Below are 22,500 nucleotides of genomic sequence, written 5' to 3'. Positions count from 1 at the left end.
CCTGCTACAAAAAGGCGGCCGCAGATTACTACGGGTTAAATAAAAAAAAGTGCATTTTCAATCTCTAGTTTCTACTAATTACACCGCAAAGCCGCCGAATGATAAAATGAAAAATTCTCTTTGAACACCATTTGCAATACAAAGAAACTATAAAGTATTTTATATGGTGGCATTTGCCCAAGACATAGTTTCAGAAAGACTGAACTAAAACGGTATTTTAAACTTACGTATTCTTAATACATTGGACTAACGTTCTTGAAATAAGTTATTCGAACTAAAGTCACTCCGACCTTGACTGGAAATTAGCCAGTTCGTATGAAACGGAACATGGAAGATTTCTGAAGTTTTGGCCGCGCGAAATATGGGGCGAGACAAGGAGGCCAAAAAAACAAATGTTAGCGCAGACAATTAAACGTAAATCTTTTACATGAACTTGTAGACTACAAGAAACTTAATAAAAATGATTTCAGAAAAAAAAAAACTCCGAACAGTACCATTTTAGTCGTATCAAGTGAGCAATCCTTCCTCGCGAAAAATATCCTTTTTGCAACTTCATGCTTTCAAATCAAAATGCCGGGGATGTCCCTTGCAGCAACATCGGCCAGGCAAAAGCTTGTTCAATTGTATGACCAAAACACACCCAGGTTAAAAAATATGATTTTCTCATTCGTTACTAATTTGTTCCCTTCACGGAATTTTCACTTGCACTGATTTTCCCGAGTCAGCAAAATATTAGTTGTGTGTTAAACTGGAAATAAAGTTATTGGGCAAATTTAGAACAAATAACCTTGTCGGGAAAACGAGTTAGCATGATCTTCGTCGCTAAATAACTGGCCCCCCTCCTCAGTCAAGCTGTCAGTACCGTGGAGAGCGGTGAAAACAGTCCAGAGAACGACTGAACGAGCAAGCTTCTTCTGGTGCCGAATCAGTTTTTTTCCTTCTTCCATTTTTTAATTCTCTCCACTGTCTGAAAGCTTTGAAAAAATTACGCAGGATGAGACTAGAATTCTTACCCAGTTCAGATTCGTAAGTGCGTTCTTTCGCCATCAGTAAGGTCGCACCAGAGCCGGCATCACAACACGCTGTTATCTACTTCCTGATATATATGTGGGCAAAGCATCGGGCGACTTCAAACTCGAGATCTTAATTTCACCAAAATTAAAAGCCAGGGAACTAAAGGAATTTGTTTGGCCTGTGCTTCAAACTCCCAAGAGATAAATGCTGTATATCGTGCAAGTTTCTTCAATTTTTAAGCGATTCATTCAATTACTACGCCTTTTGTGTCAAGACACCAATGTGACGTGAATACAGCTGCACTTTTACCATTACGTTAAAATCATCTTCTGGTAATTAAAATTCTGCAAACATTACTTTGCTCTTTTTAAAATAAATTACCATTTCATTTAAAAAACCGACAGACAAAATTTCGCCTTAGTAAAGCTGATAAATTGCACTTCCTTCTGTCAATCCCTCGCTCAATTACAGCATCATAGGATCCCGCTAAACGTAAAATGAAGGACAACAACATAAGCTTTTTTGAAGTGAATTGCAAGACACCTACTCATTGGATTGAGTTTATTTTTTGCAATTGTTGTCGAGTTCGGGAATGGAATTGTCCAAGAGTTGTGATTCACAGTTCTTTGACCTGGGAATTTGCACGTGATCTTCTCCCAATCGTTGATCTCAACTCAACTGAGATAGAAGACAAGAAATGAAGTGTAATAAGTAGGAAATTGCTGTTTTTTTTTTTCATTATTCATTTGACAGATCGGCGACAACTTAAACAAACTTAGCAATGTTTCTTCTCCGAGCAATATGCATTGTGGATTGTCAGTGTGGAAACTTTCCTAATCTTTGAAACTAAAGTGAAAGAGGGAATTTGGAGGAAACGTTGGAACGCGGGACGGTTGATGACAGACAGTCCTGATTCAATTTACTTTTAAATTAATTACATGCACTTCTCTTATGCTCCGGAAACCTGTACGCCCGAGTGTTTTTTTAGATTTCTTTTTGCGTCCTAATCCCCGATAAGAGTAGACTGTGTTTTTTTTTCAGTTTCCGAAAGTCTTTAAATTTGTCACATTTCCGGATGAAGGGAACATACGGTGTTAATGGCTCGTGATAATGTTTTCAGATGTCCTTAATTAAGGGAACATTTTATTTAAAATTTCACTTGTATTTGCCAGGCAAACGACATTGCGAATTTAATTTGAATATTAATTCATTCTCCACTCCGCCCGGAAATGACAAAAAGAATTAACCCTAAATGGAAACAGGGAAATTTATCACGAATCGACATGAATGGGCTCGTGTGGCGCTGTGGCTGAAGAAGGATGGAAGGAAGGAAGGAAGGAAAGAAGGAAGGAAGAAAGGAAGGAAGAAGTGAAATGCTAACCTATCCACATAGTGGTTTTTTAAAACTCGCCTCAAAAAAGAGCCGCGGTGCTTAATCGAGTCAGTAAATCACGGTAATTGCCAACGAGTCAGGCCTTCTGAAGACAGAAGGCCTGGCGAGGCGGCAGCTTATAGAGCCGCGAGAAGATTTTTAGGCGGAAGAAATCTCAGAAGCGCTTCAAATTTGAGTGTAATGTAGACCAAAAGCTGTAATGTAGACCAAAGCGATCAAATATTGACCGTAGCGATAACCAATGAGAGTGCCGCACGAGTACGCCGCGTGATGTTTGCAGCCGCCAGATCACGCAAGCTTGGCTCGTTGGCACTTTAGCGACAGCTATAACTAGTATATTAGAATATAATAGAACAGAAAACTGTATGTACTTGTGGAAAAACCTTGGTAAACTGCACCAAAAGGACGAAATTTTTAGGAACTTTGAGAAAAAGACCTCGTAAAGGTTTCGAGAGCCGCCGATGAAAGATCGCCATTGCGCACTTCGAGCACTCTAGCCTTTTAAGCCGGGTCTCACTGATCATGGTAGGATAGAGTTGACATGCATTTCCTTAAAACGTTCAAGATTATTATGTGAGTATTTATGCTGTGAAAATGAAATAAGTTAACTTCATTCTAATGACTCTTGCGTGTGCGTTTTGAATCCAAAATTAGTAGTCTTTTGTTTGATCGTTATTTAGCAAAATTCTAGTCCATTTAGGAGCTACCGTGTAGGCCGTAGGAACTTAGCTGCTGTACAAAAGGTTTCCGCCGTATGTAAAGAGAGTAAAGAGCATTTGATTATAAATTGTTTTAGCTCTTTGCGTTTTCTATCTACAGTCCGGCCCTCGCTTGTGTAGCGTATGTTTAATAGCGCCTTCTATTTAAACATAGTTAATAGAGGGAGCTGGTTATGAAAGACATAGCACCAGATACTATATTCAATGATCTTTTTTGCTAAGATCTCATAACCGTATTGTCTATCTCGAGATGGCAGATGGTCCTTGGTAAAATGTTCGCTACAGATGTAAATATTATCAGGTTTCTTCGGTGAGCCAAACCAAGTTTTCGTCTCGTCTCGTGGTGAAATGTTACTCCTCACTGCTCGGAATCGTTTTCCAACCTGTTGCTGCATTCTTATGAGGGATCATATACAAATCTTGTCTCAACCTCTGTTATGAAGGTCGTGTTCATTTTATTGAATCGCTGTAATAGAATTTAGTAAACCACTTGGCTTGAGGCACCTTCAATTGAAGCATCGTCAATTTCGGTTCTGTTGCTCCAATTTCCGTTCTATGGTTCCAGTTGCTGTTGCGTTGCTCCAATTCCATTGCTTTTAGTAAAAAGTAGAAATTGGAAGTGACGTCATCTATGTCAGTGCTTATCCTTTAAATACATCTTATTCGATGGTTTAAGATGTGATACGCGCGGATATTTTGCGAGTTGCGTAGCAATGAGCATCGAATAGGAGATTTTTTATATTCTATATACAAGGCTAAAAAGGTTATGAAATGGTTAAAAAAATTAAAATCTTTGAACCAAACGTTTTCGGCTGTTTGCCATCATCAGGGTAAAAATGATGACCTGCCGCGTGTACATATATATCCTATGTAATTCCCGATGGGAAAAGTTTGGAGGCATAGGAAATAACTTGTTTGTTCAAACTGGGGTGGAGTTGTTGGATCATTAGCCCCTCGACGATCCTGCGCTTGAGGAATGTTTGCGCTGAGGAGAGAAAGAATGTGATGGGTTTTCCCGCAGGTGTTTTGCAGGTTCAGAGGTGTGAACAGGATTTGAATGTACGTGCGGCCGGTCATCATTTTTAACCCTGTTGATGGCAAACAGCCGAAAACGTTTGGTTCAAACATTTTAATTTTTAACCATTTCATAACCTTTTTAGCCTTGTATATAAAATATATTTTACTAAGCGAACACTATGAACAAGAGATTTTTTAATCCACTACAAAAAAGGTGTTATTTTGCTTCAATTTTATTTGGTAAGAGTGTTTTGAAAAAAAATGCATCATCTGTCCTTCAGGACGCGTACGAACGATGTAAACAGCACAAAAAGCTAGCCAAAGATCTTTATTTGATTGGATAAACAAAATGACGAGTGACAAGCGATGACAAACTCAATTCTCAGGCTTGTCATCGTGTTGAAAACAACTTCTTTCGTTCCGTCCGTATTTGCTCCGTTCTAAACCGGTCAAACCGGGACACTACAGTCACTGTGTATTACCGTCTCATATTTTGCGCGTTCGCTTGACCAAATATGGTAAAATGGCGTAATAGTGGAATAATAATAGGTCGTAAATGATATTTGCGTGAATATCTTCAACTTTTGTACAATTTCTAACTTTTATGATTCTTTTTGCTCATGATGCGCATCTAAAATTCAGTGTTTGGCACTTGTCAGCAAATAATGCAGGTGGTAGTCAGAGGGTGGCCTTCAATGCCACGTTTTGTGCAAAATAACCCCCCACCCCCTTCTCTTTTTTTTTACGGAAAATAAATATTTTTTCAACACATAAGCAATTTATCTCTTCTGTAGTGATATACTCCTGTATATCATCTTATCCGAGATTCTACGAAACTGTTCCTTCCGGCTTAAGTCAGTATCGGACTTAATAACTTATTGTATGTGAGATATTAATATTTCAGTTTTGCGGTACTGTTTCTTGATTGTTTCTCTTATTGTTTTGCGTAGAAGGAAAAGCCTTAAAACTGAATAAAAACTGAGCCTTAAAACTGAGCAGGAAAATTAACGAATTTGAAATCAGTTACTACCATATGTCGAGACAATAATAATATATAATTATTAAAACGTTTTTTTACCATTGATCCGCTGTTTTGGAAACATCACCTGTGCCCGAATCTAATACTGAGAATAATTCCATGCAAGTTGAAGATAGAAAACATGGAATTAGCCTATTTAAAGTCTTCTAATTTCGACGCATATAGTAATACAGCCGATCAATTCAGACTTTTGCGCTATCCATTCATACTTTGCCCCAGACACATTAGTTCATGAATCAGATTCATTCCATTACCTAAACAACAAAACATAGGTGCGACTGGATGCGTTCAATGACATATACCCGTATCATAAGACAGAAATATTTTTGCGGATTAAATTATCTTTCAGTTTAAGATGAAGGCTAGATGTGGTGATCAGAAACTGCAAGGAACATAGTGGTGGAGATATTAGACAAATTCGGGACTTCTCGAGATATCATTTGTTAAATATTGGCAATTATAGCTAGGCCGGAACGTTTCTATTAAGTTCTAGAATCAAATGACTCGGCCAACACCAACGTACGGCTGAAATTTCTTATCTATCGGTTGTTAAAGAATGTTTGCAGTTTACTCACCTTCTCTCAGCTGATGGAAAAATTCTGTGCTTATGCTGAACTGAGTTATCGTAATAGACTGAGTTTGAATATATTTATTTTATGTAGATATTTGCGCCTTATAAGCTGTTAAATTCGTACCGTGACATTAAACCTGACATTCTCCGGAACGTTTGCCAACTATTGAAGACTTCCCTTCTGCGTGGATGATCCTTGCTATTTCAAAAAAGAAGTTATGCTACCAAAAAGCCACTGTCAAAAGTTTCTTTCCAGAAGAGCAACTGGGGACATTGAAACATCATCTGATAAATTTTATCTTTAGTTATCACTTTTGCCACTTTTGCGGAGGGAGCGAAATTTCAAGCCTTATTCAATCTGCCCTAATTAATCTGATAAAAATTAGTTTTATTTGACTAGTAGATTCTGAATAAATGACTTAGTAGCCCCGTTGGGCTAAGGAAAATTTGACATGAACTCATTAGAAGTAATATTTTTCGACGTCAAGTTGGCGCCATAAATTAGCTTCTTTTGTTTGTATACCACCAGCACTGTGAACATTAGGTATTATAGTTACTGTTTTGTTTAGTTTTGCCCTAAGTTTGTAATTAAAGGACCTTCAAATTTTTACCAGGGAAATGAAATAATTAATCTAGACTTCCAAAGACGTTGTCATCACTGTTTTCTTAAAGATTTTGGGCTTCACTCTTTCTACAAGAATTTCGTAAATTCTCCGCGTTTCAGGATCACTAGGCAAGATGCCGGGAGCGAATCAGTGAGTTATTTATTATTTATGCCGTTTCATGATGCTATACATCAGTAACATGAATCACGAAATCAAGTGCAAACAAGGTGAAACGTTTAATCTACCTTCGGGGAAATATTTGCCAATTTTGAGGTGTCTCATGGTATAATTTCCTGTTTGCGGTAGATAACCACTTATTGCTGACATCGGTCCATCTCGTTTGCAAGATCGATCCCGGGATCCACGCAAGCTATTAGTAAACTAACTTTTAGACTGGTATTCTTAAAGTGCTACTATGACCAAAAAGTCATTCTTTTATTTTTCTTTGAACTGGATCGGAGAAAAAATGACGTCAAAGACTCAATAGTTTAGGAATGCAATGTCATATTAATGGATCACCGCAAAGGTCGATTTTAGACCCGGTACTCTTCTCTTTGTTTATCAATGACCTACTACTTGTAATTCCCAATTCTAATGTCGATATTTACGCAGATGATACTACTCTATGGGAGACCAACAGTGACCTGCTACATGTCCAGCAAGATCTTCAGGACAGTCTTAATAAAGCAAGCAGTTGGTACTCTCTAAATAAGATGGTCCCCGATACGAAAAAGACGACACAGTTAGTTATTGGAATTTAGTCAAAAACTGTAACACTCTGGAAATCCATCTCTCAATTTATCTCTTCTTCAGTCGGAGAAGCTAAAGATGAAAACCTTTTGGGTGTCAAGATTGATAAACACCTCAACTGCATGGGACGATCATATTGACTGTCTCATAAATAAGTTAAACTCTAGAATCTGCTTACTTAAAAGAGCTAAAGCGTACCTTAGTTATTCGTTGAGGCAATTATTATTCAATGCATTGTTTAGACCATTATTTGAGTACTGCTGTACTGCATGGGGAAATGCCAAAAACAAAAATCTACTTCGTTGATTAAGAATGCAAAAACGATGTACGGGGTTTATTTTAGATGCTAGTGAATTCAGTCCAACGTTTTAGTAAGTTAGGTTGGATTCCTTTTTACAACATCACACGACTAAGGAAACTTTGCATAATGCACAAGATTATAAATGGCAAATGCCTCGACGATTTGGAAGAGCATACTTCTTCTGTAAATGATAACCATAGATATAATACTAGAGCATCAAAAAACAATCTTTTATTCATTCCTTTCTTTCGTGTTTTGCATATATAATAAGCTGCGTTTACACACTGAAATTATAAGCTAGTGACTCAATGACGTCACTTTTCGCTAGATCCAATCGGTCAGTTTTGAATGTGAATAATGGCGGACAGTGAAATCCAAAACTTACACTCAAAGTAAACAGCCTTTGGATAAAAATCAAAGCTCAAACTTTTGTCAGTCAAATGTTAAGCGATCACACTTTCCCTTAAAGCCTGGTAACGACTCCAGCGTAAGCGTTTGTGGGCTCAACCGTTCCTTAGCTCCATATTTTGGAGTTACCAATTTTGCAGTTAATATACTCAACATACCTAAAAAATTCTCCTTACGTTCTCGGGCGTTCTAGTGTTTTATTCCATAGGTAAAACCGAATCTTTTTTTGCATCATTCGAACTATCCCTCGTATCTTCGTACTGGAGGAATTTCGGGTTTCAAGGCAACATCAACTTAACGCACAATATCCAATTTAACACTCGACACAATGATCCGACGATCCAAATCAAAATATCAAAACTCACAAGCAATGGTCTTATCACATGATCTTCTTCCTCAAACACATATTAACTTACTAGCTCTTCTCTCTATCAGGCTTAAAAACCAGGAACTCATCAAGGGAAACCTCTGTCTACAATAATTCCTTGAGTCAACCCTTTCCTGAGTAAATTTATTTTTAGAAACAGGTTATTCTGCCGGGTGAGTCACTTACGAATTCTGCTCGAATTCTGTGTGGTTTCCCCCAAATTCAGATTTTTTCAGGTTTTTCTTTCGCTACTGCTCGAGAAATCAATAGTATTGATCAGGATCTTAACTCAATTTTGCATTTGTTGTGTATTTAAATTTTAGTTTTCAATTGCGCGTATCACAAGTGCTTCTGGCTTTCTGTTATTCCGCTCAAATCATACTGCTTGAAAATGCCTTATTCTGCTGGCAGAATGCGCTCCCGAAAATTGCATACTCTGCTCGAGAATATGCCAGCGAAATTTATGCAAGCCTACTCTGTTGATAGAAACCAAGATCCCAGTGCTTGATACTATTATGGGCCATTTCGCAGTGATATTCTAGCTTCCCTGCTCCAACAAATTGCAGGCCCATACCAGTACGACCTCGAGCGAACGAGCAAACGATCGAGTGAACACGGTTGATATCTGCGGATAAGATATCCCAGAATCAAGAGTTGTTTTAGTTCTTTCTTTCTTTCTTTCTTATACGTTAAAAATGTATCTAACCTTTCTTCACTCATCTCCCACAACGAAAAAGCAAGGCAAAAAACTAAGAGAGGCTTTATGGCACGCATAAAGGGTGTGGGAAGTAATTAATCGTATTTGACACCCGAATCCACGGCGAGTAACCCTTGAACCTGATAAGCTAAACCATTTCTTTACATCAACGGCTGAACGCACTTTTGGCATTATCCCTCGACAAGATAATATTATGACTCAATTAAGGATTTGATCAGGTCTCTTCCAGGGAACCTCGATAATGGTTTATGTATTTAATACGGTTTGCTGGTCTCAACAAAGTCATCCATGAGATACATACAATTTGGACTGATTGTTCTACTGGGCCTGAATACTTGGGGTCTCCACAAGCCGATGTCGTAAATACATCTATTGTAAACTTGTACTTTCCGTCGGCGTGGAAACTGACGCGCATTAGCGCGATTCCTAAGGGTAGAAAGACCTACGACCAATATCAATCTTGCCGGTATTATGACTTGATCGAACAAAACAAGATTATCAGAATTTGCATAATTTCTGCCTTTTCTGCCTTTGACACGGTCACGGCTTTTCAGAAACCTTATCAGAAAGATGAGCAAACTGGATTTTTCTAGAGGCTTTCTAATCTGGAGAGCAGCTGGAATGCATCGTCAGCAATTTGTTCAAGTAGATGACAAATGCTCTGATGTTGTAAATATTCAGTTTGGCGTACCACAGGGCTCAATTCTTGGCCCTGTTTTGTTCAACATATGCGTGGGCGACCTCCAAAAAAATGTTTCTAGTACATCGACGATACGACTGGTTATGACCATGCTACTGAAAGTTTCCGTTTTAGATAATTGTAAAAGTAGGTTATCTTACGCTATCCATCAACTTAGTGCATGGTCCAAGGAGAGCAGCTTGGCTTTCAATAGTAACAAAACTAAGGTTATGATATTCTCCATACCACAATTCATCCAAGGTACAAAACCTTGATAATAGGATACTAGGATTTCTGGCAACAGGTAACTTTACCCTAGTACACATTGAATCCTCTAAGCTGCTTGGTGTCCACATGAACAAACATCTCAAGTGGGTCGACCACATCAAGAACATAGCGTCTGGATGTTATGACATTCTTTAATTTTCCGAAAACTCTCACAAGCATCTGGCTAAGTATAACCTTAGCAAACAATTAGTATAGACCTTTATTTTCTCTAAACTTGACTATGCTGACCTCGTTTTTTATCCTCTGCACCAATTTTTGCTTCATCGTTTGGAGCGTCGTCAATTTTTGCTGCCGCAAGCTTTGTACTTGGTCACTATGTTAAGAATCTAAAGGACGTGATTAGAATTGGATGGCTTCCAATCAGCAAAAGACGAGATCTCCATCTTTTTAAGGCATGTTTTAAAGCCTTGCACAACAGCGACGTGTCGCCAGACTACCTTCCCTTGGTGAAACAGCAGTACCAGAGGGAGTTACGCTCAAGCGGGTCAATTAGGCTGATGGTTCCTACTGAAAGCGGAACTGTTCATGACAATGGGCTTGATCACACGACAATACAAACATAGTTCGCATAGTTCTCTGACTGAACTGATCAGATGCCAGTTTGCGAAAAAAACCCTTCCGAAGTAGCGAAAAAAGAAATGATGTGTATAATTCTTTGAACATTGGAAGTATGGAAATCTTTGGGATGATAAAATTAATCGCTGGAGCGCTATGATTGGTCAATTTAGCGTCCGTCCGCTAAGCCATGCCATTGCGTTGCACTCTCGAGTTCGCGGCCGTTTGCTTTCTTGCTTTGACTCAACTCCGAAGACCTGAGATTTTATAAACGTCTTAACTTGTACTAGCTTCGTAAACTCCGTTCGTACTGCAAGCTGCAGCAGTGACTTAAAGCGAATATCAGAAAAGGAAAACGTCCACCAAAGGGCTTCATTCATAGCTCATGCTTCACCTCGCTTCACTTCATTTCGGAGATCTTATGCTTTCGAGAATAGCCTACATGATTTACGTAGGTTGTGTTGCATGCCTATTAGCTTCTATCGTTGACTGCGGCTCAATCACTATTCCCCAGTCTAATAGCTCTTACTCCGAAATTACATTTCCAAACGTCAGTTTGATTTGCGATAATTTCAATTTACAGTGTGCCGAATTAGTGCGCTGGCGCTAGCCAGACTTTCCTTTTCAGTTGAACCTTGCAGAGAAATGCTATGGTATTCTGAGTGCATATGACGAGGTGTCGCTCTATTATGTTCCTAATCAGTTCATCCAACCGTACTCTACCGTTATATAAGACGCATACAAGTCATGGTTAATAGGGCCGCTGTGCTAAAAAAAGTCTCTGCGGACTTTCAGGGTGTTGCCATCTGGTCTGCGGTTTGCAAGTAAAGTAAACGAGGCAAGGCTCCCAAATAACCAAAGTTACAGTTCACATTGCAACCAGATTGACAATCTGATCTACTGTAGTTTGCCGGATGCTACACTGGTTTGAATAAATTTGAATGTAGCTTAAAACATGATTACGAGTTCCGATTCAAAGACCACCGACTTTTCGACACTCCTATCTATAGTGTCTTCTTCACTTGTGAGCCAGTGTATGATCTCAAGAAAGTCCTTTTGTATGCCACCAATTTGTTAAGATGATGGCAAATTTAGCATTCGGTTTGCTGCTATAGCTATTTGAAATGATCTAGACTTCAAACTATTTGGAATGATCTAGACTTTAAACAACTTCCTCTTATGTAAGTCACTTAAACGAACACAAGCCTATCATCCGTTCGTTGTATACAGATAACCGGAAATAAATATTTTATCTCGTAATTGAAAACACTTGTAAATCATTGTAACTGGTACCCAAATACTTCTTAATCTTTCAGTTTTGTCACGTTTATTCATATTTTGTTTTTATTTACGTAACAGGAGCGATTTGGAAAAACATTCTATCGAAAAGTTAAACGCTAAAAGATTCTTTAAAAACATTTTAAAAAATTCTAAAAAATGGACGACGTCTATCTTACAAAAGAATGCGACAGGTTACGTACCACGTTTTCAAAATTGCGCTATCCCAACACATTGGTCAATTCCACAATACATAGGTTCATGCAAGAACCTGATAGAGCGCCGCACACCGTGACTTCTTCAGATCCATCAGTTTACATTAAAATACCTTTCAAAGATCAGCGATCAGCTGATCGCGTCCGCAAAGAAATCATTTCTCTGGGATCTATGATAAACGTCAACGTAAAACCCGTCTTCACCAGCAGAAAATTATCGCAAACTTTGAGTGCAAAGGAAAACAAGCCTCCGATCGTCAATACGCAATGCGTTGTATATTCATTCCAATGTGATTTGTGTGATGCAAATTATGTCGGTTTTACTGCCCGACACTTACACCAACGCATTAGTGAACACCGTTATTCTGCTATCGGCAAACACCTTGAAACACAACATGACAATAAAAGAGCAAAGATCGATCACCTCTTTAAAGTCCTAAAGAAATGCAGAAGCAAGTTCGATTGCCTAATATAGAGATGCTGTTTATAAAGGACATCAAGCCTTCTCTCAACACCCAAATTAGTGACTCAATCCGCGCCAAACTTTTCACTTGACACTTTCGTTTCTTTTTTCTATTGTTCGTTTTTGTCTTATTTTTGGGTATTATATCCATAGGACACACAAATATTTTTATTGTTTCACGTTTTATATATTCTTGTTTGAACTTTTACCGTCTTGACTTGATCATTAATGGCGTAGATTAATGCAGCAGCGAGACCTTGTAGCTCTTTAGATATTCTGATTAACTTTTGCTAATTCTTTTTAGTTTTTTCGTGCTTGTACTATTATTTATTTTAAACTAAAAGAAGGTGGTAAAGCTTATTTGTTTAAAACAAAAGAAGTTAGTAAAGCTCTTTGATCACTCTTGGTTACCCACTGGCGAATACAATCAACAGTCACTCATTACACGTATTTCACACTAGGCCGTTACCGTCTTACCTGATGAAAAAACAGACCCTTGTGAGCGCTAGGAGTGGCTTTTCAGGCGAAGAAATATTTCACCAGTCGGTACGAATCACACTTACTTCTGTGACCAGAAGGTCGTCTCTTTCTCACTGCTTATGAAGCAAACTGCTTCCCTGATAGATCTTATTACAAATATTCACAAGTACGTAAACCAATTATTTACGGGAGGTATTCCTTTGGGGTCATTAATCTTCGCTCGCGTGACTTGAGCTAGAATGGCGTAAACCTCGTCAAATGTCAAATACATTGCTCTTCCAAAAAAATATTTCACCAGTCAGTACGAATCACTTTTACTTCTGTGACCAGAAGGTCGTCTCTTTCTCATTACTTATGAAGCAAATCGCTTCCCTGATAGTTTTCACTCGTATGCAAACCAGTTTTAATACTTGGGGTCATCAACCTGAACGGCGAAAACAGAATCTCGTCAATACATTGCTCATCCAAAATCAAGTCATTTCAGACAAAAAAATACTTTTCCCGGCTTTAATCCGCGGCGTGAAGATAAGGAGGATTTCGCTTCTTCAAGTTATTATGTAAACACAGTGTAAATTAACATAGAGTGGGCTGCTTTTAATAGCCCTCTCATTCTCGCAAAATGACGATTAATTGCATCGTTTTGATCCAATTGATTTGTTTTTTTCCTTTTTGTTGTGGAAACAAGGGTTGATTACATACCTATAGTGATAAAAAACACCGTCCATATAGATGACAATCATCTTGTTCCACTAAATCGTCTTTTAATGTCGAGGAAAAAAAGTCTTGAAAGAAAAAGATAACAAGTTCACAAAAATGACATGTATGCCAAGATCAATTTCTCTCTCCAATTCTCTCAGATTCTACGAGTATTAAAGAAAATTCAGTTGGACCTGCGGACATTCCGTAGTATCGCGTACTTTGGACACTAAAAGGAATCTGAGATTAATTTGAAGCCGGTCAATTATTAGTTTAAGTAATAGTTCTCAGTGAGAAATTGTTCAACAAATTTTCAAGTCGAGTGTGTAAGTAATAAAGGAAGAGCTATCACGAAATGATGTCGCCAAGTTACGATTTCTCATACTGACGACATTAAAAACAGCTCTGCATTACGATGAAAAGTTCTTTCTTCTAAGCCGTAGTATTACACGTAAATCTATTAGCATTGCTAATCTTCTTATTAATTTACATACAGCCAACATATTGTGGATGCTTCAATGAAACTCCTGCTTGACGTCGTTAATAGATAAGACAACATAGATAAGATTTTTATAGGGCTTCAACTATTAAATATTCTAAAGCGCTTTACAATTACTATAAAATCTATACATTTAAAACTATTTAAAAGTGGCATAAGAGTGTCTAAAGTAAATATTTTTAAGTCACAAGAAACCAAATCGGCTTACTCCAAATGCTTTACCCAATTCATATATATCGCCCGGGGATAGGTGTTATTGGCTTGCCAATAAAAATTTTATGCATCTCAATAATTAAAATTTATAATGCATGCATAATTATGCACTCAGCAAAGTGTGACGCGATCATTCCTGAGCAATTATTGAGTATCCCCTATAGGGAATTTGTTGCATTCCGAGAAAGCGCGGTAAATATTTATTCGCTTTTCAAGCTCGACTGATCTGGTTGTCAAACTCTTTCACCCGCCTCCTCCCCATTGCCAGGTTCTACTATTTCTTTCTTTCTTTCTTTCTTCTCAGTTTACTTCTGTGGTGCGCTTTCAGATCCCCATCTTTGCTGGGCGTGCGATCAATTCTTTACGTTTGTGATGTAATATTTTCATTGTTATTAAACCGGCTATGTGCTAAGGCACATAGCCAGATTTTCTCCAAGTGGCTTGTCTGTTTTTCTCCGCCCCGCAAACCGAGCTCAACAGTTTGGCTACTCACTCAACCTCATTTATATTGAGAGGCATAAAAGATTCTTTCTGTATTGTATTTGGATTACAATGTAGCATTCACATTTGAATGATATGAAACACCTGGAGCAAAACTCTTTATTCCCAAAGGGTTTAAACAGGGTAGCGTTGAACATTGAGTTAGCCGATTTGGTCTTGTCAAGAGCTTTTCAAAAAACAGCAAGAGGCCCCAACAATGGCGTTTACGTGGGATGCCATTTTTGACAACAAAGTAGATTAAAGAAAATAAATGTGGTAATTTGGCATACAATGCTAAAGTGAAGAAAATAGATTAGAAACAACCAAACAACCAATTCAGGAATGAAATTGTACAACAGGAAGATTAGGCAAACGGAACTGAGCTGTTTTTCCTTTAAACTTAACATCTTGACACTATCATATTTACGAAGTGATGAGAACTTTTTTTCTGTGTGGAACTTCCACACTTCCACACTTTCACACTTCAACTCGATGAACTAATTATATGTGAGTAAATTTCTTGCATTTGCATTCCTTTCTGATGACGCGTTCTGTGCTCTTCTATCGGAAGTAGAAGCCCTGGTTTGATTAATAAAGCCTCTAGGACTCGGCTAGGTGCGAATGCTGAAAGCTGAGCTGTCCGTACACGAGTCGATTGGTGAACACATTGCTTTATAAATCAACACTCTATTCAAAGTTTCACAGAGAAACAGAAGAAAATAAATGAAGCAAACAACTATCATTCAGCAATGTGGAAGACTCTTACCATCAAACACCGCCAAATAATTTTACTTCCGTCATAATTTCATGGCGAACTTGTACACTTGTACTCTCAAGTCGTTGGCGTAAACGCAGGCTTCTAACGGTTACCGAAAATGCAAAATATTTCAAACATCTCAAGGAAAAAAACGTGTCGATTTGCGACCAAGATAAAAACGGAATTGCGCCCATTTTTTGACGTTGGCTGCCTGACAGGCGTCCCAAGTAATAATGTTTGAGGACTGTCTAATGACAAGTGACCTTTTGCAGCTTGTTATCACATGGTACAAAAAACCGACATACTGGCTGTGTTTTCACGACAGCCGTTGTCTCGCTTAACATTTCTGAAAGTGGTTTGTTTGAAAACTTCGTTAAGCGACTTAAAAATGATACGTTTTTTTCAAGGGGAAGATGAAATGAGGAGAAAGCACTTGCCAATACAATCATAAAAGTGATAAAAATAAAAATATTCTGATCTGAATAAACGCAAGCGACTCCTCATTGGCCGAAAGTAATTGCCAACTCGCTTAAGCTACCTGGTTTGGTGACTAAAATTTAATGCCGACTTGCTTAACTTTACGCGAGTTGGGAAAGAAAGTGTTTTCACGGAATTTCGGTTGTCACTCGCTGAGCGACCTAAAGGACGACTCGTGAAAACACGGTCACTGGAACGCAAATTGCCCATTGGGACATCTAAAACAAAGAAAATTTAAATTAACTTGCTTTCTTTCAGATGTCCCAGTGCACAATTTGCGTTCCAGTATGGTAGTTTTTGTACCATGTGATCACTAAGCTGGAAAAGGCCCATTTGCGGAACATTCCATCAGTCCTAGCTGTCACAGAATCATGAATAGTTAATTCTTTGATAATAACCATCAATGACATTTAACCCTTAAAGGCACGAACACTATCAGAAAATGCATTAATAAAAAAATGCACTATATCAATAACAGACAAGTACAAAACTGTTCGAGATTCTTATTAAGTAACCCAGCATTAGACAGCCTTTTTACAGCATCGCGCATTCGTTAGAAAAGATTATCATGATTTCATAATTGATCTTTTCCTTGTTAGTCACATACCTTGTTGTTGTTGTTAAGCGCATTCGTTAGAGAGGATTATCCGGCTTTACTTCATAATCAGTCTTGTCCTTGTTAATCATGTACCTTGTTACTATTTGAGCCAAAAAATTGTTTATTAGGACTTCCTGTAGCGCGCTTGCGTACAATGAGCCTTATTCAGCTTGACCTTGTCCTTGCCTACTTTATTTCTTTGATATTTTTGCCATTTTCTAACTATATTAGCGACCTCGTTCCCAGGGTCTCTCATCTTAACGGGAGGTTGCTATATTAGCTCGTTAGTTATTTTTGTGGGTGGTATTAAAGGTTTATTTACCTGTATTTACCGGTGGCACTGCGTCAATGGGTTACGTTGCTTCGAGCTCGGTCATGTGAGATCAAAAATTTGGTTTATCAACGGAGTTGATAATGTAAATTGACGACCGTACAGAGATTCAGCTTTTAGAATCTCTGTACGGTGGTCAATTTACCTTATCAACTCCGTTGATAAACCAACTTTTTGTATACTACTTCCCCACCGACGCAGCACCACAGTGGTCATGACTAAAACACCACACGAGTACATACGGGTAACATACGAGTAACATACGAGTAACATACTGAACATACGGATACATACGAATACATACGACTAACATACGACTAACATACGAGTAACATACGAGTAACATACGGATACATACGACTAACATACGGATACATACGAATACATACGAGTAATACGAATGTTTTTCTCATAAAGGAAGCTCTAATTATAGGCCTTGCAGGCATTTTTCACGTCAGCAAACACGTACCCGGCTCAGTTTGAGGGGGGAGGGAGGGGGTGTTGATCAACCCCCCAAGGCTTTCGTTAAATTTAGTCACAGTAAAATAAATTCACATGGAGTGCAAAACCCTTAGCTTGCGCTACAAGATGACAATATATTTTGGATGTCGCTTATGTCGTGTGACGTCATCAGATCCGCCATCTTGATTTCACTATTTCAGCTTAAGTTGCCTATGATAAATCAGTGCAAAAAATCAGTGCAAAATCAAGCCAGAAAGCTTAAATGGGGTAAAAGATTATGACAGACCTGCTCTGACTTCCTTACGTGTCTTAAATGTAAACTGGCCTGACAGTCATAATCATCTACGAGAGCAACATCCAAAATATACTGTCATCTTGTTGCGCAAGCTAAAGGCGGCGAAATACGAGATACAAAAACCCTAAACTTGGCGCGAAACATTATTTCGTTGCAAGTTTGGGTCGATTTCTCCCGTTTTTCACCTTGCATGATCAACTTGTCGCGCAACAAAAACATTTGTTGCGGGTTGAAGAAAGTTATTGCGAAAAGTAGAGCGCAGATCTACTCTGAGCAACAAATTTTGGCTTTGTTGCTCGTTTTTCATCAAGCTCACAACTTGTCGCGCAACAAATGTGCTCTTGTACTAGGAAATCAACCACTCAGCGCCCTGCATTTCTTCAACCCGCAACAAATGTTTTTCTTGCGGGTCAAGTTGATCACGCAAAGTGAAAAACGCGAAACATCGACCAGAACTTGCAACGAAACAATGTTGCGCCACAAGTTGAGGGTTTTTGTATCTCGTCTTTCGCCGCCTTAAGGGTTTTGCACTCCATGTGAATTTATTTTGCTCTGACTAAATTTAACGAAAGCCTTGGAGGGTCTATCAACACCACCCCCCTTCCTCAAACTGAGCCGGGTACGTGTTTGCTGACGTGAAAAATGCTTGCAAGGCTTATAATTAGAGCTTCCTTTATGAGAAAAACATTCGTATTACTCGTATGTATTCGTATGTATCCGTATGTTGATCGTATGTATCCGTATGTTACTCGTATGTTACTCGTATGTCAGTCGTATGTCAGTCGTATGTATTCGTATGTATCCGTATGTTCCGTATGTTACTCGTATGTTACTCGTATGTTACCCGTATGTACTCGTGTGGTGTTTTAGTCATGATCCATGACAGTTTCTTTAGAAACTACCCCTTCATTCATGTGAGATCAAGCTTAGCTAAAGTTGATTACGGATACAGGGGCCACTTGAGGTCAACAAAGGGTTTTCCTCGAAATAAAGTTGTACACACCAGTGGGTACGATTGCTGCCGCAAAAAAAAGGGAAAATACGAGAAAAAAAACTAGTGAAATATTGGGAATAAGACGTTAATTGTCTATAGATTTAAAACTTCCTATCTTTTTCCAAGAGTAATCTGTTTCAGCACTTAACCATCAGTGATCAACAAAATAAGTTTACACAGAATGCATGTTCACATCAGCTACTTATTCGCCGGTTTCGAACTAATCTGAGAAAATTCTGGCCACCTGTAATAAACAGATATTTCTGGAAAGAACTTCCTCTTTTTATCCGACACTATCCCTCATTTTTTTTTTTAAGGTTATGAATATTCTACTTAAAGCCATAGTGATATTCCTTGTTTTGCAATTGCCTTTGTAATTGTTTGTGTTTGTGTGTATGTGAGTGTGTGTGCGCGTAAGTATATGTTCTTATTAGATACAATGAGCAATAATATTAATTTAATATTTAGGGCACTAACGTGTTTACCATACCGTGCCCTTCTTCATTCAGTTTTCTATTTGTAATAGTGTGTATTGTACTACTAAAGGGAGAAAACAATGAAATAAATAACTAATAAATAAATAAATAAATAAGCTCGACCACTTCGGTTTCCGGGGTAATACTATACTTAATGAATGGTCCTCGTCGTATTTAATTAGTGCACGCAAACAACTCAAGTGGGCCATAAATGAGACCTCAGCTGCGGTGTCCCCCAAGGATATTACTTTTCGTGTTACATGTTACCGATATCCACATATGTTCAAATAAACTCAGGTTTTACCTCTTCGTTGATGACACTACTGTCATATTCGGTGATAAAAATGTGAAGGCTCTTGAAAGAAGAGTTAATATATTGACTTGCAGAAGCTTGATGTGTTGGTTTTGAATTACACAGTCTTGATGGCATGCTTTCGGAAAACTTAAGCTGATTTTTAAATGTACGTGGGTTGGAATCTGCTCGCTCGAAAATTCCAAAACCTACAATCCTGGTCACTGACGTGTTGGGACACTTCACCGAAGACGACTTCAAAGGCAGCCTCTCTTAAGCGCGTAAGCCCGCCTGCCCCCTCCCCTGTCAATCTTGATATAAATCTTGAAAGAAAAAATCACCTTGACAATAGCTTTAATAGCCACGTTTCAAGAATTGTTCGCCTCCAAGAACAGTATTCCCCAGCTAAAATGACGATAAGATAGATAGATATTTACTTCTTATGCCAACAATAACGATTTTTCAGCAATCACGTTCGCTTCCAACACAACGGTCTAACCACTTTCTATTGCCCCTTTTTCCTTTTTAACCACATCCGATCTAGATTTCAGAAAAGCTTCAATTTCTTTCAACATTGCTAGGGGGGAGGGGGGGGGGGGCAGTTATACTTACTTCTATTCATCGTTTTCTAAAACGTCAAGGACATACTTGAAAATCGTTGTTTTTAGAGCGCAAAAGGGAAGGTGTCCCAACAACTTATGGCCAGGATTGTATGTCCGGCATCTTAATCGAGAAATTTCGTTTCGTCGATGAAAACGATATGGATCGCCTTCAAAATCTGTATCTTCCGTCTTTTCTTTGACAGTTATTTCTTGATCAAAATGAAACAGTTCAACAAGTAAGTGTATGAAGGGAGAGTTACAGCGAAATAATGTCACGGTCGTCAAGTTACGATTTTTCATACTGAAGATATTCAAAAAAGCTTCGAATTACAATGAAGTGTTCGTCTATTGGAAAACGTCACGGGCCGTAGAATTACATGAATTGCTATTACGTTCGACGTACTCTCGCTGATTGTCAATCTTGTCAATCTCTATAATGATTTTATTTCATAAATTGTGTTGAATTTTAAATTTTATAGTTGAAATTGGTGTTTTATCGCTGTCTCCCTTTCTTGTGCATTCTGTGAGGACGTGTTCCGAGTTTCTTACCAAAGGTTTCGAGAGTCTACTAGCTCCCTCACTGACCTTTACCCTTGCCTTATTTTTGAAAATAGGTAGCAAATGCTTAGACTTAAAGGGACACTTCGTGTTGGATGTCAAAATTGGGCGTGCATCGATCTAATTAGGGTCAAACCTGGACATAAGTTGTCCCTCACAAGCTCTTTGCTTCAATTAAGGTGGCTCCCCAGAGTATTTGCGAATATTCTCACTATAGGGCACGACTTTACGAAAGGAAACCTAGTTAATTTCTCTTAGAGTTTTCCCTGTAGAGATTTACCAGTACGGGTACTGATATAATAAGGTGTATTTTTTGGGTGTCAATTTTTGCATTACGGCTGTTACCATGGCAACATCACATCTAATGACAGGCTGATATATTCTTATTTTTCACCTAAATTCCTTAATATTTATACTTTTCTTCGGTGGAATTTTTTGTTCTTTGCCACGTTATGGAAATGATATTGCCTGACATTTTGAAGTAGTAAAGAGTAAAGGTCGTTCAGACGGTTTTGCCAATCATTTTTCTAAATATGGTCGATTAGGTTTGACAGATTTTAGGTATTTGATAGGAACTGTATGTGGTTAGAACTGAGCCAATTTAAAAAAAAATTTACCGAAGGGAACGCGAGCATATTTGGTCCCGCTGACGTCACAAAAATAAAAAAAACACGCGCGGTTCAGGCTTGAAGCGCGGGTCCCCGCATGCGCCTGCGTACGGCAACTGAAAACTTGTGTTTATGTACTGCTTCAAAGAACATGATTGTGAATCATCAAGGGTTGTAATTTCCGTAATATCTCGCCAGTTATCAAAAGGAAAGAATGAAAGATTGAGTGTCCTAGCTAATGCTGAATCTTTTCTAAGAAATACTTAACTATTGTAGCCAAAATTCTTGGCGTGTTCGTGACTCGTGGCGATGACAATGAAGGCGAAGTCGGTGGTTTGGACAGGATCGCAATCAGTCCTTCTTTTCCGTACTTGCTGTGCACCATTTTCAGGTCGTCAAATGCCAGCCCATTACCGGATATTTTTTCAACAATGTTCTTCTTGAGATATTATAGATGGTGGAGATTGTCTTAAAACGACTGCATCAAGAGATGGCGGTGATTTAGATACTTCACGTCCTCAGCAGCGTGGGATGCACTTACAAGACCAGAGTTCTCGATTATTGTTTTCGAGGAAAGTTCAAGCCGTGATTCTAAAATTATCTTTCGCAGTGCAAGGACATCTATTAATGCATTGTGTGGTTCGAAGAATTTGGCAAACAAGAATTTGTACAGCGAGCATTGGTTGGCTTTTGGAAACGTGCTATCGGAATTTAGCAAACATGGTAGTTTTTTTCTGATTAGTGTTTTGAACAACGTAAGCCGGGAATTTGCAAAACAAATGTCCATCTTCTGTAATCTTTCAATGAAATCTGTACCAGAATTTCTTAAACGTATAGAAGTGTCAAAGGTTGAAGAATTGTAACCAATGAGTACCGTTACAACGTCTCATAGTTTGGCACTTGGCTCTATCCTCGGACTGTGAAATAAAGGATAAAAAGTTCGACTTGGCTTACTCCAAGGGAACGGTAGACACTTGCTTCTTATCTTTGAAATGTATCCGTGGATAGATTGCAGAATACCCGGCCCACCAAATGTCTTACTTAAAAAACTGCCACCGCAGTCCCGCAGTCCTGTTTAACAATGCTGCTTCCGCGTCCACCAAATGTCTTACTTAAAAAACTGCCACCGCAGTCCCGCAGTCGTGTTTAACAATGCTGCTTCCGCGTCCACTAAATGCCTTACTTAAAAAACTGCTACGGCAGATTTTCCAGTAGAATTTGTTTCGGTGTCAAAACTTAGGAAGTTGTATTCTTTGTTTTCCTCATATTTGAATTGCTTTGCCAGTAGTCGTGTAGTATATT

At 38.5% G+C, this 22,500-nt stretch overlaps 1 protein-coding gene across 10 annotated transcripts in view; it reads right to left on the bottom strand.

The window, feature by feature from the left end:
• LOC138052518 (neuromedin-U receptor 2-like) overlaps window positions 1-22,500 on the bottom strand; it is a 67,778-nt gene that overhangs the window by 8,203 nt on the left and 37,075 nt on the right. The window contains exon 1 of one of the 10 annotated variants that reach the window (XM_068899047.1): window positions 12,858-13,154. The exons of 5 other annotated variants lie outside the window; for them this stretch is intronic. Coding sequence is in view for 1 of the 5 variants with exons in the window: in XM_068899046.1 (XP_068755147.1) it covers window positions 5,878-5,897 (20 nt within the window). In the remaining 4 variants the exon portion in view is untranslated. Of the gene's footprint in view, window positions 1-1,013; window positions 1,219-5,757; window positions 5,829-5,877; window positions 6,121-10,097; window positions 11,036-12,857; window positions 13,155-22,500 lie in introns of those variants that run through there. 4 more of the 10 variants (XM_068899053.1, XM_068899046.1, XM_068899054.1 and 1 more) reach the window with 4 other exon arrangements.

This window comes from Montipora capricornis, chromosome 6 (genome assembly GCF_036669925.1).
Source record: "Montipora capricornis isolate CH-2021 chromosome 6, ASM3666992v2, whole genome shotgun sequence".
Lineage (NCBI taxonomy): Eukaryota > Metazoa > Cnidaria > Anthozoa > Scleractinia > Acroporidae > Montipora > Montipora capricornis.
This window is presented reverse-complemented; position numbering and strand designations above follow the sequence as displayed.